The sequence below is a fragment of the Anas platyrhynchos genome, chromosome 25, assembly GCF_047663525.1.
Source record: "Anas platyrhynchos isolate ZD024472 breed Pekin duck chromosome 25, IASCAAS_PekinDuck_T2T, whole genome shotgun sequence".
Taxonomy (NCBI): Eukaryota; Metazoa; Chordata; class Aves; order Anseriformes; family Anatidae; genus Anas; species Anas platyrhynchos.
Window position 1 is genome coordinate 3,712,626 of NC_092611.1, and position 18,505 is coordinate 3,731,130.

General features: G+C 46.1%; 1 protein-coding gene across 9 annotated transcripts in view; it reads left to right on the top strand.

Annotated features, from left to right (window-relative positions):
• Positions 1-908: 908 nt before the first annotated feature.
• Positions 909-18,505, top strand: part of FLI1 (Fli-1 proto-oncogene, ETS transcription factor) — an 89,412-nt gene continuing 71,815 nt past the window's right edge. The window contains exons 1-2 of one of the 9 annotated variants that reach the window (XM_072027597.1): positions 909-925; positions 3,366-3,447. In XM_072027597.1, coding sequence (XP_071883698.1) covers positions 3,409-3,447 — 39 coding nt within the window. In that variant the 5' untranslated portion in view covers positions 909-925; positions 3,366-3,408. Of the gene's footprint in view, positions 926-1,082; positions 1,516-3,203; positions 3,222-3,365; positions 3,475-11,985; positions 14,047-18,505 lie in introns of those variants that run through there. The other 8 variants (XM_005019654.6, XM_005019655.6, XM_005019657.6 and 5 more) reach the window with 8 other exon arrangements.

Consider the following 18,505-nt stretch of genomic DNA (forward strand, 5'->3'; position numbering starts at 1 on the left):
GGCATTTTTAACCCTGATGGATGCGACTTTTTAAAACCATTTAAAAATGACAACGCTTATTGTTTCGGTCTCCGAAAGAGCCGTGCCTGCTGCACACCTCGTGCGTCCCCCGCCGTTTTGGTTTTCCCTTCCCTCGGAAGTTATCTTCCCGAGATCTTCCTCTTAAAATCCCGGGCTCTTACCTTGCCTAGGAAACTCCCTCGCGTTAACAAAAACAACAACAACAATAATAACAAAGAATCCAAAGAATTTCTATATTAAAAAAGTGGCTCTGGCTAGGTCTCTGGTCACTAGGTACAGGTCTGAGTCTGTTTTCCTTGGAAATTGGGAGGAATGCTAAACGCCTCGTCTACCAGCGAGTAAATTGTGTGCGGAGCTCTAGGCACGGCTCCCAAGTTGCCCTTTCACCCCTTCACTTTATATGTTCCTCTTATTAAGGAGAAAAATGTTTCAATATGTTGGAATTTGGGGCAAAGCCGGGAAGGAGAGAAAGAGAATAGAGAGTGGAAGGACATTTTCCAAATAGTTTTGGTAACCCTTCTGAGGGTTACATTTAAAATTGATGTCGTACGAAAATCACTGGAAGTTTCTCCCCCACGTTAGTACAAAATATTATCTGCTAACCCTTCCGAGATGGCAATGTGCACCAGAAGCGTGACACCGCTGGGAAAAAGTATCCCTGACTTGAAGATGGTTTTCCTTCTCCTCCCTAAATGTGTTAGTATTTGATAACTATTGTTAAGTAGCTAAAAGGGTCTGCAGCTTTCGGCTTGAAGAGAGAAAGGCTGAATTCTTGATCTTGAGAGAATAGGCTTGAGACAATTTCATTTCGCTTATCCAGCCATGTGCATCTGCGAGCTCGGTGGATGTGGTCTGTAGTATTTTCAGTTTTGCTTCAGAGGGAAACGGGTTAACTATTTTCAAGGTAAGAGTCAGAAAAAAATCCCAAAGTAAGGAACGATGATTTTAAAACGGATATTTGAAACTTCCTTATTTTAAAAGGGGATTTAAAGTAGCACTTGAGCTCCACTCAGCGTCTCTTTTCGGCTTGACTCCTCAGCAATATTTTTTTAAGAAAGTTGTGAATTTTTTTTCTTTCTCTCTCTTTTTTTTTTTTTTTCCTTCTTTAAAGTTGCGAGTAGCGCCAGACAGGCTCACTGGGCGAAGATGTCACATAGCCGTGATTAATCTGAGGGAGCAGCTGAAATATTGATAAGGGGAAAACGGAAATCAAATGAAAAGTAGAGGGCACAGAAGAGAGGGAAAGGAAAGCACGTCCTGGAGCTGCGAGCACTGCAGAAGCCCCCTGAGGAAATGCCTGGTTGATGCAGCCTGTCTGGATGGGCTGGGAATTTTAACTTCAGCGCTGCTTTGGATCTAACAAGTTTAATCTCTCCTTTGCAAAACTGCAGCGGCAGGGTAGTAATCCACAGCTGGTGGGGAGTTTTATTTTTGGTCTCAACCTGGATCTTTACAAACTGGTCTGCCACTGGTTGAGGGGAAAGGGTAAAAAAGGTGAGTCATTTAAATCCTAGTAATAAGAATAAGCGAGAGGTGAATCTAAAAGTGCTTTGAGGCCCTTTTATATTTCGGCTGATGCTGGCTGGGCAATGTGATTGATAAATAATCCACAGCAGACTTCTTAAGGCTGGTTCCAAATATGCAGATGTATTTATTTATATGAACATGTGTAATTATAAGAGGGAGGTAAGCGGGGGTGGGGGAACGCTAATCAGGGGCAAAGAGGGGAGCAGGGGAACTCGATATGTGAATCCTTGACCCTAGAAAATTTACTGACTAAGGAAAATTACCTTGTCCCTCAGCTCTGTCTACCCCCACCCCCCATTGCAAGTTCAGAAGCAAAAGAAACTGGAATGTGTTAGGAAGGAGGATGACAAAAAAAAAAAAATACTTATCAGAAACACATTGTCGATTTTATAATCAGTTGCCCTTCTGTGCCAGCTGGCCGCCTAATAAATGCTTTAAAAAACAATAAAAGGGGGATACGTGCAGATAGAGAACTTTTATTTTCCAGAGTTGTTGGGCTGTTTTTGTGTGTGCGCGTGTTTTTTTTTTTTCTTCTTCCCCCTTCCTCTCTCTGTGCTTGTAACTCACAGATGTTTCATAGCAAGGCACCGGCGGGCACGGGGACGCTTCCCCGGCTGCCGGGCACGGCCGGCGGAGCAGCGGGGCCGCGGCACGGGCAGCGCAGAGCCAGGCCCCCGCAGCGTGTCCCGAGGCGTGCTGACCGCTCCTGCACAGCTTCACGCGTGGTTCTGGTCCTGTAGCATAACGCCGGCAGTAAACTGGGGATAAATTCGTGTCTTCTCCCCCACACGCCCCGGGAAAACGGGAGCGTCAGAGCAGCAGCACTAACGAGCTGCATGCTAAGGGGGAGGGCGTGCTTTTAAACGATGCACTAATTGCAGTAAGCTAATCGTTTTCGGGCGCTTTCCGAGGGGACTACAGATCCTGAGAGAAGCGGGTAGAAAAAAATAGTTGTCAGACCTGTTAGTGACTACAGATTTATTTTCCCACACACCATTAAGTTTCTCACAATTGTTGTTAATCTCTGCATCTCTGTCGTGGTGACTTGGGGGGCCGGGGGAGAGGCAAAAAACCTGTTCATCGGGAGATCATCAAGTCTTAGAAATACAGAAAAACAGATGCACCTCGTTGATGCAAGCCTGAGATAAAGCTCCGCTGAGTTTGGGGAACGGCACTATCCAAAACAGAAAGGCTGAGATTGACAACTCTGTGCTTTTTATTGCTATTTGGAATGATACTTCCGTTCGCTATTTTTTAAATTTATTGTTTAATTATTATTGGTGAGAAAGGTTCTTTAAATCAATAGAGGCCGGCAGGCTAATGGCTCGGAATGGTTTCAATGAGTCACGAAAGGCAACTGCCCTTCATTTAGCCAAGTGAAACCCTTGGATACAAGTCAATAGGGTTAACTAGTCTCGACATGAAAACATGAGTATTTCAGCTGGCTTTTAATTGTTGGCTAAGAAATTCAGTTAATCAAATGTCAAACGTTTCCCTCTGCTCTCGTCAAAAGTGAAGAAGGCTCTTTTCCTGAGGGGGTGAAAAACCCAAATGCAAAAACAAACAAACTGTTGTTAAAACGCAGAAATAAAACCCTTCTTTATGAAGTCCTGTATATTACTTAACGTTTAGTTACTGTGGTGGACGTTTTTTCTGTGCCCTTTCTTTAAAGGGTACGTATAAATACCTGATGACTTTTCTTTAAATTTTATTATTTATTATTATTTAATTATTTATTATTTTAAAAACGTTTTGTTGTCTTGTTATACTTAATATTTATATATATGTATGTGATTTTATTTTTCTTTTAATTTCAGGTCAAGTTTAAGACCTTTAAAGATACCTGTTAAACAAGTAAGGATGTTTCAGACTGTGCCAGACACTTCGTCTTACGTCAAGGTAAGACATGACAGCATCTTTAAACAGGTAATGTCAAAAATTACAATCCTTAAAAATTTGTAGTAATTTGTATTAGTTGAAAGTCTCATTCCCATTCTCACTGAACTTAGCAGAAAAAAAAAAAAATCTTTTACCTTCTGTGGGAGAGGGGTTAGTGTCTGAAGTATCACAGTTATAGTTCTGGAAATATGCAGGGCTGAGTCAAAAGTTGAATCATCAGGAAGTAACAATATGTTAAAGTGGTCTTGCCTTTTATAAATTATTGATGCTTGGTTTGGTGGATTATACTATAACTACTATTATAGTGAGAGTGTCCTGAATTTCATTATAGTAGTGGTTTCTTACTCTGAAGCCAATATGATAGCAGCAGCGTGCTACCAATATTGTATCATAGTGGTTTCTTAATTTGGTTTCCAATTTTCTGATTTCCTAGATACCATTTAGTTTTGAACCAAACCTAAATTTAATTTAATATCTGTCTATTCCTCTGCTGCGCCAGCCACTGAATTCAATATGCAAGATGATATGAAACGTTCTGGTTTTGAAAGGTACATTTCTAAATGGATTTAGAGGGGGGAAATATTTAATGAGCTGAAGCAAAACATCTCTTTCAGTTACTGAAGAAATGAATTGTCACAACACTTTGTAATTCTGGCATTTCTTCCACAATATTACTTATGTTTTTCCTTGAGCAATTCTTCCATACCATTCAGTAGGCAAATTGACTTCAATTGGTTTTACTGGTGATGGCTAATGCCAGATACTACTAGATGTTGCTCTCTGAATAACTGATTATCTATGTACATTTTCTTAATTAAAAAGTGAATCTTAGAATGTATTTCAATGTGCCGCTTCTGCCTCTTTCATAAGATTAAAACAAATTCCAAAGAAGAGTTGGCACAGCCTTGTCCCTTTATAACTCAATCGAGTACTATATTATATTTGACATCATATAGTTTTTTTTCCACAACAGTTCCCAAGAATGTAAATAAACCAAGCCTGGGACATCTGGGTTACACGTTTAAGGCAAACCCTGCATGCAACAGCACTTAGAGAAAATCTAAAACACAAGCCTCTTCTCTCACAGGCTGAAGAAACACAGAAGGGTGTTAACTAGAGCTGGGTGGATAATTTGTAATGAATAATTTATTACAGGAATTCTCTCTCCCTCTCTCTCTCTCTCTCTCTCTCCTTTTCCCTTAGTCAATGATCCATGCGCCAATTGTGATTTTCATGTACCTACACATTATTGAAAGTGATTCCCTGAATGATTTCTGTGTATATTCCCTAGGCCACAACTCATTTTGTGGGCAGTTTGTTAGAGGTATTAGTATTGGAAATGCAGCTTGGTGGGAGGGCTCCCAGGTCAAGTGGAATTACTTGTATTCCCCAATTGGGTGAACTTGTGGAGCTCTCTGGACCAGATTTCTATAGGGAATTTTACTGGGAATGGTCAAGATTCCAGATTCAGTTAATATTCCCCCAAATCACACTCATAGCTCAGTGTTTCAAGGAATGTTGATGATTTAATTTTGTTTATTAAATTCATGTAGCTTTGGACAAGATTCCAGAAGAACATAAACTCTGTGGAAAACAAATGAAATTAAAGTCTCATGAAAGCAAATTCACTAAAAGTTCATGTAAAGGAATAAGTTAAGTAGTCTGTGCCTGGCTTTAGCAATAATTTCTCTTTGGAGTTCCTATGTGTGGGAAATGATCTTAGATGTGCTCTGTTTACAATGAAGAGATGAAGGCTCTTTGACATCCTATATTATGGTATCATTGCCTTTTGTTGTGAGGCTAGATCCAGCTGCTGTTACAGTTAGTAGCAAGATTCCTTTTGAATTAAGTGGAACCAAGATGCAGGCCTAAATAATTTAACATTCCAATGGGACTGAGTGAGTCAGTCCATAACTGTGTCAGGATAGCCTTCTCATTAAGTATAATCCTCCAGGCAAAGTGCTTGGACAATGTTCTCTTCATGTAAGTATTTGTTTTATCTACCAGGAAGAACTTGTATGGCTGGACATACATGCAGCATTTCAGCAAGTGGAGGGATAAGTGAACAGTGTGATGCTGAGCTCTCTGCCTTTTATTACAACCCTTCGTCATCAGCTGCCATTATTTTGGGCAGGGGCCTTGTCTTTGGCATTTTGCCTGTAAAGCTTCATTCACACCAATGTCAATGGGGAAATTACTTGTTCCTCTGCTTAAAAAACTCAGCAGGATTTTGACAGAAGTCTCATAGGACTGATCCAAAGTTCTCTGAAGACAAAGGAGATACCTCCCACAGACTTCGAGTTTCAAGTTGGGCAGTTCAATACCAGTGGTGCAAAAAGGTACTTTAAGGTCAGCAAAGTTGTTCTTAAAAGTTAGGAGATGCTTAAATACGGGAGAATTGGAGCCTTAAAAAACACAGGTCAGGTCAATCTTTGGCTCCTCTGAATTTGGTGACAGTTTCCACAGACGCCAGGGCACACAGAACAATTCTGTGACTGGCTTACTTGCAGAAGAGACAGGACTGCCTAATGATTGAGGCAGACAGCCAGGAAACACGGGTACAGATACAACCCTGATGGGGTGGGCTTGGTGTTCCTGGGCAAGGCATTCCAACTCTTTGTTCCTCAATTCCTCCATCTTTAAAGTGTGGATGGAAGTGCTGTGCAAGAAGGAGGCACTGTTCAGTTTTTAGACAGCATCTGCCTTCTCTTTCCTGCTTCCCCTCACTCATCTTTGACAACTTGACAAGTCACGGTGAGCAAAAAGTTTAAAAAGTGAGAGATTAAGTTCCAAATCCTTCTCTTTTTCCATTTTTGTTCATGTCATTCCATCTACTGAGGGGGAAAAAATTTTGCTTGTCTCATGGGAGGTAGGGACTCAGTATTTATTTATGACTTCCATGGAATCCCAGCTCATGACATGGTACCTCCATCCTGCAGAAGAAAATCACAATTGGGAGCAGTGTCTTGTATAAAATGTCTTTAACAAGTGTATAATACATACATATAAGTGTTATGTTTATTCCATGCCTTGTGCAGAAGAAAGCCTCCTCTCTGTGTGTTGCAGATGAGAGGGGGTTGCTAGCAGGGTGTTCTCCAGAAGGCCTAGGAAGAACAGATCTGCTGTTGTACCCCTGAGGTACAAAACAGCCTATGACTACCATCAGGTCACAGTTTTTCTCACCATGTTTTTTAAAATGCAGAAGTGTGAGGTAGGACAAAGATGCTGGAGGAGGAGGAGTTTCTGGATTTTAAAATGGTTTAACAGGGATGGTTTGTGTTGAGTCATACTGGCAATGTTCAGCTTGCCAGTGTTGTAACCTTGATTTATGTCACAGGACATGTGGGTCTGCATCTACAGCACTGCCAAAAGATCCTATATAACTTCATGACAGCACTACTCATTCTCTCTTGTATCCCTTCTTGTATGGGCCTTAACACAATAAGGGAGTAGAAAATCATAAGTATAAAATTATTTACGATCATTTATGATTACTCATTTGTTCTACATCATGGATAAATTGTTTCTGTTCCTAAAAGCTGTTCTGGGACTTACTGATCTGCAAATAGTTAATAATCTACTGTATATCAGAGGGTCCTAATCTCATCTAAACATGAGTATTTGACTTTAGAGAATGAAACATGTAATATAATTGAGAAATTAAATTTTGAAAGACAGCACTGGAATCCTGACTGCAAGGGTATGGAAAGAGTTAGGACTATAAGCAAAGCAACATGACCTCTGCATGCTGCATTTTTAATTACCACTGCCACAAGCTACTCTGGGCCACAGCAGTCTTGACTCTCCTCCTGTGCTGCTGCCTGCGCTTTAATATGTGAGTAAAGACAGTGCAAGAAGAATCTGGGGAGTCTTATTCTTTCTCTTTTCTTTTGCTCTTGGGAAACATCCAAACCCTTCTCCCCTCCTGGCATGGATAAGTCACTGCCTCTGCTCCTGGTGCCCCAGCGCTCAGTGCCCAGGTTCCTGCCAGGCACCACCCGTGGGGACAGGGAAAGGCAAAGAAGTCATAGAAGAGGGCGTTAGGGGTCCCTCCTCTTCTTGAATGTCTGCAAATTGTTGCTGGGGTGCAGGAATCCCCCTTCTCGCCCTCTTCACCTGCAAGACTCCCCCTTCCCCTGAGCTATCGCGTCAGCGCCTCCTGCTTTCGTGCTCTCCTTTCCAGCCTTCCCCTTCCAAGGTGAACCTTGCTAGGGGTGATTTTCCCTGGGGTGTCCCGCATTAAAACACTGGCTGACCTGTGCAGAAAATGGTCTTCGGGCAGACCTCTGAACGGGAACGAAGACGGTCTTTTGTCCAGCCTCGCAGAGATGGGAAGAAGGAGCCATCGTGCAAGCGCAGGACTTCTCGCTTTAAAAATGGATTTCATGCAGCCATAATGTTTGTGGTACCATACAAAGAAGCATATTCACGAAGGCAAAATGGTCTGGGTGGCTGGAAACAATATTTGGTTTGTTCTTGCTTTCCCTCTGCCTGGAAGTTTACAGAAGCCCCAAAGATTTTTATTTTTTTTTTTCTTGAAGGACAAAATAGCATGATTTTCTTTGGAGAGGGCAGTGCGAAGGCCAGTGACAAACCCTGACACGGCCGTGCTTTCCCTCCTACTGAAACAGTAGCAGCCAGAGGGCTGCTCCGGGCACAGGTTGCAAGGAAAGAATCCCCCAGTATTTCGTGGGTGGATTTTTTTTTTTTTTTTTTTTTTTTTTTTCCCAGCAGAAATCTTGCGGCAGGGAGGATGCCTAATGCCCAACGGAGGGAAAGGCTCTGCAGAGGGACTCGTGCAGGGAATTAGCTGCGTCCCACAGACATGCGTGGATGCTGGAGAGGCAGCAAATCCACAGCACACCTTTAAGAACATCTGGAGAGCTGAGCCTCGCAGAACAGGGGAAAGCAGAGACTTGACGGACTGTTTTTTCTTCCAGCTCAGGTAGATTTGTCCCTGCCGAGGGGATCCTTACCCATTCCTGCTTCTTTTCTTTGCAGTTCCAGCTTGACGTCCAGCCTGACGCTGCCGTCAGCTCTTAAGTCTTGCTCACCCCGAGTGATGATTAATCCGCACATACACCGAATCGTTCTCCTTTTCTGAGGCAGAAACGCCGTTAAGTTGTTAGACTTTAGCAAGTCTTTGATTAATGCGTCCTGACAACTCGCTGCTTAAGGATTTAGCTCTTGTTTGCACCCACCTCTCTGCTTTAAAGGGGAAAAAAAAAACCTTCCATTTCCCGGTGCCTGGCAAATCCTGCCCGACTTTTACCCGTGGTGAAGGCAAGCCCTGCGTGGGCAGGACTGGCATTGTTTCTCCCCCTCTTTGCCCTCAAGACACGATTGGATTGAAGTCGAAACGTCGTTTCTCCTGGAAATGTAGCACGTTGCTCCTTTCTAAAACAAACCAGGCTGTCGGGCTCAGGGGACAAGATTTTACACTCGGTGACTCCCGCCCCGCCAGACACCAGCATTCAAGCAGCCGCCCCCCTCCAGCTCTGTGACCTCCTAATGGCTCCATTCTTTCACAATTTACAGCAAAACGCTCCCCACCAATATGCTGGGTCCGGTGGATTTTGTATTCCAGCCTTTCGCGTGCTTTCCCAACCCTGTGTTTAGAAATAATGGGGAGGTGTGGAGGGGAAAGGGGAGCAAAACGGGAAGAAAAAGAAAGTGAATGCTAAGGGGGAAAAATGCTTTAAATCTTTCCTGCAAATCTCCAAATATATGAAGTCTGAGGAACAAATTCAAAGCAGGCATGGACGCCTGAAGAGAAGTTAGAGAGAAATATTCTGTTCCATTCAAGCGCATCAAGGGTCTAGCTGAAGTCTTGTTTGGCTAAGGTCAGACGAGACTGGGTTCTCCAATAAAAATAAATCTCAAATTAATTATGGCCTCAAGCGAGGGGCCAGACGTTTGGAGCTAGTGCACTGCCGTCTGTTTTTTTGGCCTTCAGTATTTTTGTTTTTTTGTGCTTAGCTTTTCAATAATTGCGGGATGGGGGAGGAAGGGAGGGCGGGGGCTGTTTTACTGGGACATGGAGCTCAAATAAAACTAGCCAGGACACTGCTTACCCACTCTACGCGTAATTGCGATGCAGCTTCAAAGCTACTGCATCTTCTCCCCGCTACTTTTAAGACATTATGTTTTACTTAACGCTGATTAGCAGTGAATAACTTTCCGGCGTCAAGTTCCCAAATCCCATGGGCTGTTGCTCTGGACCAAGAGGCAGCAGGGACCCGATCCTTCACTTGTAGGGCTGGAAAACTACTGATTCCTCTTTATTGCTGTAGCTGAGAAGCAGAGGTTTGCCCAATTAGTTTAGTTTAAAGTGGGATTCGTTTCTGGGGATCAAATCCCAGGGCTGTAGTTTGGGCTTTTTGCTTGTAAGAATGTGGGTTTAGAAAATAAACAAAACACGTTACGTTTTTCATTCTGCAATGCAGTCGGTGCCAGAGGAAACTCAGACCAGGAAACTTTAAACATTCGCTGAAGCCGGTGGAGACTTTCCCTCTGGTACAGACTGCAGCGGGACAGACTCTGCAAGTACAGCTCCGGGCGAAGGAGGAGGGCAACCACAGTGACTACATTTATAGAGGACAGTGTATATAAAAAGGTTTATATATATCCGATATACCCAGCGCAAGGAGTGTCAGTACACGTAGAGAGAAGTTGGGGAAAAAAAAAAAAAAAGAGGATCCTGACCCGACTTTGCAGTGACCAAGGCCGGGCATGGGAGGCTGGGGGAGCGGGCCCAGCTGATGCTGCTGGGGAGGAGGGCGAAACAAGCCACCCCCGCCCCCTCCTCCGAAAAGAATATTTCTAACCTGCAGCTGAGGCCCGATAAGGTTTTCTTTATGCCTATGCCTATGGAATAATTAGATGGTTTTAACTAGAAAATGATGAGCACTAATCCCGCGTGAATTATTGGCAGAAAATGCGCATCTCTGGGGTTATGTACTCCCGCGAAAGACTGGCAGTGAACTACACGGAGGGGTTAACTCATTTGATGCTGGATGTGAGATAGCCTTGGCTCCCTCCGGTATGGCCGTATTAATTTCAGTGGGATCTCACCAAACCCGGTGTTTTCACCTTCTCTGTGTGAGGCTGCAGTCGGCGTAACTCAATTATAAGGACGAAGAGAGGAGGCTGGGGGCATGCCAGGCGCTTGAGATCAGTATTGAAACAATTAAAAACTCCGGACGAGAATTTCGTTTCATTCATAAGCACAGTTAAAAAATAATAATCGAGGAGCAACTGATTTCTACCAGCCTGTCCCAATGTAAGCATTTGAAATCTTCCGTGGTTGCCAAGATCAAATGGTTTTCCAGATGTCTGGTGGTAACCACATTAAACGGCTCACAATTCCTTTGCTGTACATACATATGCATCCAAAAGCGGAGCATCAGCTGCGTTTCCCTGCCAGGTCTCACTCGCCCGGCTTTGCCCCTCGGCAGTCGCCGGATGATCACCTAGCGTGGTTCAGAGCCTGGCGCACGGAGTTTTATTTTAGGAATATTGCAGCCTTTCCCCAAAAGTTTGAGATAACTTCAAGGTTTTTTGTTTTGTTTTGTTTTTAAAGGGGGTGGGAGATGAAGCAAAAGCTCTATTGTTACGTTATTTGGGAGGCGAATAGCAGATTGTCTGTTACAGCGTTCAACAACTTCGCTCGCCACCTGATCTCTTGGACTTTTCACAAATCTTTTTGTGAGACCAAACGCAAGAGGTAAAGCAGGGAACACCCCGATGGGTCCAGTCTGGGTGACCCAACGGGCTTCATTCTGAGGCATCCTCAGACATGCAAAACAAGTCCCTGGGGGTCCTGGTGCCCGTCTGGCAATAAAATGCGAAGTCGGGCTCCTAAAATACCCCTAGGTGGGACGGAGGGGTCTGCCCGACATCCGCCGCTCTCTGGGAGCACCGGGAGCGACGGCGGGCGCTGCGCTGGGTCCCGCAGCGGGCGGTGGGGGGCAGGATGCCGGGCTCCCCGCCGACCCCGCACCTCGGGGTGGTTTCTGGCTGCGGCTCTCAGCTCCCCGCCTCTCCCAGCCCGAGAGAGACCTGCCGGGCACGCAGCCCACGAACAAAACGCCCCGCGAGGTCCGCGGAGGACGGAGGCTCCTTTCCACGGTGTTTCCCTTCGCGGTCAGGATGCTCAGCCTGTCCTTTCCCTCACCCCCCAGCCCACTTTTTTTTCGGGGCTGGTGGAGAGCGCTGTCTAGAGAGGAAATCATTTGGGTTTTGAAAGGATGCGTTTCACTCTTCCCTTTAACCTCTTGCTTTTCTGGTTGCTGCAGCCATGTGGTGAGGCTGAAGGGGGAGTGGAGAAGAGAGTGGCTGCGGGGGGGAGAGAGCGGGGAGGGAAAGAGAGAAAGAGTAACGGGGACAGCAAAGGGTTAAGCGTGATTTCTTTAATTGAACTCCAGTTCTTGTGGCCCTAGGCAAGGGGGGACCTGACCCCGCTAGCAGCATCCAGATGTGCTGCTCCCCGGGGACCCCGCGCAGCCCCCTGCCTTGTGAACCGGCGGGGGAGGAGCGGGGGGGCCCGGGCTGTCCCCTCTGCCCCCCTCTGCCTTCACCTCCCGGCTGCAGGCGGCCTCAGTCGCTGGCAAGCAGCAAGCAGAAAGCTCCAGGTCTGGTCACGTTCAGCCCCGTGTCTGCATCTGAACTCCCAAATTGTAGCTGAATTGATGAGGCTAATTTCGGAGGAGGGGGGAGGGCGGGGAGGGAGGGGCAAGGGGAATCTACGGCTCTCTCCTGCCAGCTTCGGGCTTGGAGAAATAAAGTATTAATAAGGCATCCCTGCCGCAGCCGAGTAGAAACACTAGTGGCATTATTGAATTTCCCTTTTGGAAGGGGCGGGTGCAGAATAACTTTGGATATAATTTTGATTCCCCCCCCACCCCGCCCCGTGGTTGGACTAAAGACGGGGGGAAACAAAAAGCCTGGACACAACTGGCACTGGACAAGGTAATGCTCTCCACCGAGAGATCTGATGTTCAGGAGTGCCCTCCTGCCTTGACTCTTTCTTGGCTTCACCCTCCCTGTTTTACACCCTCTGTGCTTCTCCTCGGGCTGCAGCGGTTTGCAGAAGTGGGGAATAAAGGACGCCCAGAGCGTTGCATGATGTGTTCCGCTGCTCGCTGCTTGTTATTTTTGCAGGGGGGGAAGTGGAGCTGGACAGGCGCGTATTGTCTCCTTTCCTCGGGTCCTTGGGAGGGTTTTAGCCTTGTCCGGAAAAAGGAAAGCGCGTTTCTTTTCTGGCGATCGCTCCCGTTTGAATGAAAGGCAGAATCGCACGTCAGGGCTCGCCAGGTCGAAAAAGATTTAAAGGCTGGCGTGTTGGGTCGGTTTTACTGCAGTGCCCATTCTTACACGAAATTTCAGGTGTTCTGACAATTATTTTTTTTACTTTTTTTAAATTTTTTTTCTTCTTCTTCTTCTTTTGTTTTTCTTCTCTGAGTGGGGTTTTAAGAGCTTAGCAAGGAACTGGTGTTAAGAGAGGAGGCTGGAAAAGGTGCTCCCAGCCCCCGAAATAAATGGATGGGGACCCGTTGATCTGAGGTCTGTGTGATTAGGAACCCCTATATCCCAGCCGTGAGATGACTGAGAGTGAAGGGGACAGGGGTGAAAGTGGACAAGAGTTTCCACTTTCCTGCAGCCCCATTTCCAGCGTGGCTTTAATTGCTGGAGTCATTTGTCTGTCCTGCATTACTGCACTCACCGTTCCTTTCTGGCAGGAGCGGACCCCGGCTCACGCTCCTTTCTGCGAGCCCTGCCTTGGGCGGGCGTGAAGAGGGGCCACGTTATGTTTTAAATACCTTTTAATCGTCAGGCTCTTCTTTTTCTTTCTTTCTTTCTTTCTTTTTTCTCTCTCTCTCTCTCTCTCTCTTTTTTTTTTTTTTCCCCTCTTTCACCCTGCGTGCTCCGACTGAATTGTATTTACTGTTTTCTTCCCTTCATTTTTGCCTGTGACTGGAAAACGCATTAATAAAAAAATCTGTGGGAAGAGACGGAAATTCAGTGAGTCAGGCTAAAGCTGTTCCAGCAAGAGAAAAAAAAAAATGGCAAAAAACATGTTAAACTAAACTGTGGGATGACACAGTGCTCACTAATACGGGCTGGGGTGCAAGGCAAGGTCTCCGTCGTGCTGGCTGCGCTAGCGACAAACAAGAGCTGACAGAGGTAGCTATTGTTCTGCCCCTTCTTATCTAAATGGAGCAAATATCCTGTATGTAAAATATATATATTTTGATCAAGAAGGCAGGACCAGCGGAGAGACGAAAGTTTCCTCCTCGAGTGACTTCACTTCCCAAAATTAGCAGAAAAAACGTTTCATCCGGTTAACTGTCTCTTTTTCGCTCTGCTGCAACAACCAAAGTCAAAAAAAAGAGAGGCAGAGAGAGCGAGGGAGGGAGAGGGAGAGAGCCGGAGAGGGGATAAGCGGAGGAAAGTAAAATCACTGGGAGGACAGAGAAAAGTGAAAGAGGGAGAAGAATAACGACTTCAGGAGGCTTCGGTTGCAGGCTAAACCGGGTCAATGTGTGGAATATTGCTGGTACCGGCTGGAAGTTATTCTAGATGGACGGCACTATTAAGGTAAGGGCTGCAGGGGCCGGGGGCCAGCTCCGGCCGGGCCCCCTCCTCCCGCTCTGCCGGCCGGGGCTCTCCCACCCTCCCGGGGCTCTCCCACCCTCCCCTCCCTCCACTCCCTCCCCTTCTTCCCTCCGTCCCCTCCCCGGGGCTCGGGGGCTCCGCGGCGGGGCTCGGAGGGCCCCCGGGAGCTGCCCGGCTCGGCGGCCCGGCAGTGACAGCTCCTGGCTCCGGGCTGCCAGCCCCCGGGGCCGCCGGGCGCCGCCAGGGGGGCGGCTGGGGCCGGCGGGGCTCGGAGCTGCCTGCCCCTGGCGGTTCCATGTCAGCCGGCTCTGATTTCCTCGCCTGGCCCTGCCCGAAGCGCGCTGCTGGGTCTGCTGGTGTGTTGCCTCTAGCAGTTTTGGGGGGGGAGAGCGAGGGACCGGGCGGTTTGGAGGGGAAACATCACCCTAGCTTGGGGCGAGGCAGCGGGAAGGGGAAGCAAAGAGTGTGGCAAAAAAACCACGAACATAACCAACCTCTGGTGGCCTTGAGCAAGCGAGGACTCTGCTGGCACGCTGCTGAGAATGGTTCCCCCTCCCTTTACCCCCACCAAACCGGCTGGTCCTCCAGCCTTTGCAAAGATGAACCCAGCCTTCGCCAAGTCCCTCGAGGTGCTGTTTCCCAAAGCCCAGGCAGCAGCGGGTTCACTTTCTTGCTTTGGGGGCCCCTTGTGCAATTCGTACGGGCTCTTCTTGAGGGAGCGCTGTAGTGCAGGGCAGCTCAAACAGAGCAGCCTTGGAGCGAGAGACTCTGTGGGTGTGTTTGGGTTGGAGGATTTCGAAAGATGCCTATCGCCTGGGTGGGGTGTTGATCTCTTCTTAAAAGTCTTTTTTTTTTTTTTTTTTTTTTTTTTTTTTTTTTTTGCTGACCTGGGGAGAAAGAAGCTGCAAACTGGCAGGAACTGAAACTTTCTCCTTTACATTTCAGCTTGTGACAAGTGCACTGTTTGGAAGGGTCTCAAGAGAAAGGGGGAGGGAAGGAGATGGGTAGGAAGAGAATATGGAAAGAGGAAAGAAAGAGGGAATGAAAGGGGAAATGTCAGAAAGGAGGAGAGAAAGCAGGAACGTTGAAAGCACAAAATTTGAGGTATGGCAGGAATAAAGCACATCTCCCCTACCACCTCTTCAGCTTTGTAGCAAAAGTAACCCAGTCCTCATTCAGGATATGCTTAGTGCACCGCAACCTTCTTTGATTTGTGGCGCCCTAAATATTGCACAGTGAAAGTGCAGAAATTTCCCATCTGCATGTTTGCTGTGGTGCACACATGGACCCGCTTTTCTTTGCATGCCACAAGCCCCCCTGCAGCATCCTCTGAAAGGTGCTGATGTGTTGCCATGGCCCAGGTAGCCCATGGTGCCTACTGGGAGCTCCTCCTCTCCCCTGTCACCCTGCGTGGCAAAGTGGTGTCGCTGTCACCCCCAGCCCCCTGCTCTGGAGATGAGGAACTGCGATGCTTTGCAGCTAGGACCGCAGTCATGCTGGGGAGGCTGTGGCGAAAGGAGGAACTCAGCCGCATCCTGGGTCACTGCCCCAGCTCCTGGATCTGCCCACTGACAGCTGAGCAGCCTTTTGTTATGTATTGCTGCTCCACTTGTAGTCCAGAAAGCATTTGGCTGTTTGAGCTAAGAGAGGTGGGATCCTGGTACACTGGAGTCTCATCTTGGGTCCACTGAGCAACTCCAGGATCATCAGCAACTTGTTGCAGATCCCCGTCTCCTGTTGAGCTCCTCCCGTAACTTACCACTTCTCTGCACTTTGCACAAGTGGTTGAAAGCTCCTGTAGTGTCCTCAGGATTATAGGAGATTTCTTGCAAATTTTCTTGCTGGGGAGGAACGAGTGGTTTCCAGGGAGTGTCAGACCCATGCACTGGCAGATTTGCTGCAGTTTACCGCTGAAAGGAAGGGGTTAGGCCACCTTGCCTGAGTTCTCTCAGGTGAAGGGCAATGAGAGAGGATGTGGCTTGAGATGCTTCAATGTTTTTAATGTGCTGAGCTCTCTATATAATCTGTGCCTTGGGGTAGACTTGCTAAATTCTAGGACATAGTAAACAAACCTGTACTGTATTCAGGAGACTGCAATTTAGAAGCAATCGTACCCTTCAGGTACCTTTTCTGAAGGCTGTAAGCACTGCTTTCTCTCAAAGCTGTGCATTCCGGTTGGTAAATAATATGGCAGAAAAGATGCACATAGATGACAAAGATGGCAAGAAAAACAGAGGAAAAGGTTCTTTTGTTATTTAGATCAAGAGTGGGCTGAGGGGGCAGATGTAATTGTGTGCAGGTGTGGTTCAGAAGTACTTCACCCATGAACTGAAGTATACCTGGCTGTGTAGAAGGCAGTGCTGTGCAGCTCTGATCAGAAATGTTCAAGGGGTACACCTTGCAGCTGATTGCCTTCCTGAGCAGCGTGAACATGACGAGTGACAGTATTTTGTTAAGTCTTTGCAAAACTCTTCCATGGACTAATTGCTTTAATTGAGCCAAGGACTTTTAACTGCACACTACCGATGTAGAAGGAGCCTGAGTCCAGTCTACTATAAAAATGCCTCCCTTCACCCTGTAACCCACGGTGCTGGGCCTGTACTTGCCTCTTCATCTTTTTATGCCATTCAGAAAGAGCTTGGACAGTAGACTTTCTGATGGCTGGTGTTGCATAAGTGGAATAATTTAACTATAAAACTGCCCAGTTGCAGGGTGACTTTGTACTAAATGGGTAGTTCTGCTGTAGCCTTGAGCTGTCTTAAGGGCTTGCTGCATGCTCCTGGGGAAGCAGAGCGTGGCTGGAGGATAGATGTGGTCGGGATGATCCTGGTCTACACTTGCATCCTCCATGTGGAAATGTGAGTTGAAGTTGTCAGGGTTCTTTACCCCACAGCTCAGGGAATGTCGTGCACATACAGAGATATTAGGGGGGATCAGCTCCGGACTGTAAGTCTTCTTTCCTCATCATGCCCTGGTTTACGTCACGTCTGGCATTGCTAAGCCAGCACACCAGCTCCAGAATGCATCTTTGTTTCTTCACAAATAATTATGTATTGCAAGGGGAGTTATTTTAGATCACTTGCTGAGGTGGTGGGAGGCAATTTTTGCTGCATTCTTCAAATAATCTGTTTAATACCTGACATTGGAGTTGGAGTGGCTGGTTTGAAAAGTGACCTCTACATTGATACATTAAGGTCTTTTCTGCAGAAAGAAGTGCAGCAAATCTTTATTTTTATTAATTAATTTCCATATTAATTCCACATTCTGTGAACAACACTTGCAGAATATGATTAGGAGCCAAAGAAACTGATGATGGTTTATGTTTGGATTAATTTTAAATAATTATTTTATTTTTCTTGTATGGCTCCAGACACTTCAAATCACATCTTCTTTGGGTTAACATTCTGCTTTGACTTAACTTACATTGTGTTTTAGGGGTTTGGGTTTTTATTGCCTCAAATTAAACCAAAAGAGGGTACATCTAATGTCAACAAGATGCCCATGTGTGGACTTCCTCACAATAACAAATAGTGTGGTTTCAAACTGCTTTAATCGTTTCAGTTCCACTTTACATGTGGACTATAATTAAATTAAAAAAATAAGCATGCCCAAGCCTAAATGTTAATAAATAATAATAATAATAAATAAGCACAGTTTGTAACTGCTGCCTTCATTCTGTGAAAATATGTTTATCCTTATGCTCTGGACATAAGAGACCATCTGAAGGACATTCAGTGAACATTTTGCATTACCAAAGTAGATGACAACTATACTTGTCTCTTTTTCTTTCCATGAGAAGACAACTGATGTGCTGGTGTTGCTATAGCAAAGGGTGGGGTGGGGTTTCTATTGCAATCACTGTTTCTTGTCATTCGTGAACTGTAGGCGTTCGCTCTTGTCCTGAAACTTGGCCATCAAGATCTTGAACTAAGGACATGTTTCCTTTTTGGGCCAGTTTAAATGTCTGTTTTGCCATTTTTAAATTGCCCTGGCTTTGGCCTTTTAGAGATGGCCTTTCCTGGCAAGAAGGCATTGACTCGCAGGGCAAGAATCTGAGTCTCCAGAAGGAGAAAACTCCACACAGATGTTTGTTCACTGCAGGCTTTCCATGTTGCTGTCCCTCAAAAGCAGTTTTGAATAAAACCATCTGAAATTTCCAAGGCATAAATACTGTGTTCCCCGATAGCAGGGTCACTGCTTAGGTGACATATATAGCGCATGACGGCTTCTTAAGACACAACAGCAAAAAACTGTTAGAAATGTTTGGTAATTGGCATATTTTCATAATGCTACTTCTCTTACTGCTTCATTTTCCCTCAGCAATATGTGTGTAAATGCATGCTTTCTGCCTCAGTGTGAGCTCGTGATCATGCCATTGTGCTGGGTGCTGCTGACTCGAGGTGATTGGTACTAACTCCTGTTTGCTATGCGAGTAAAGCAC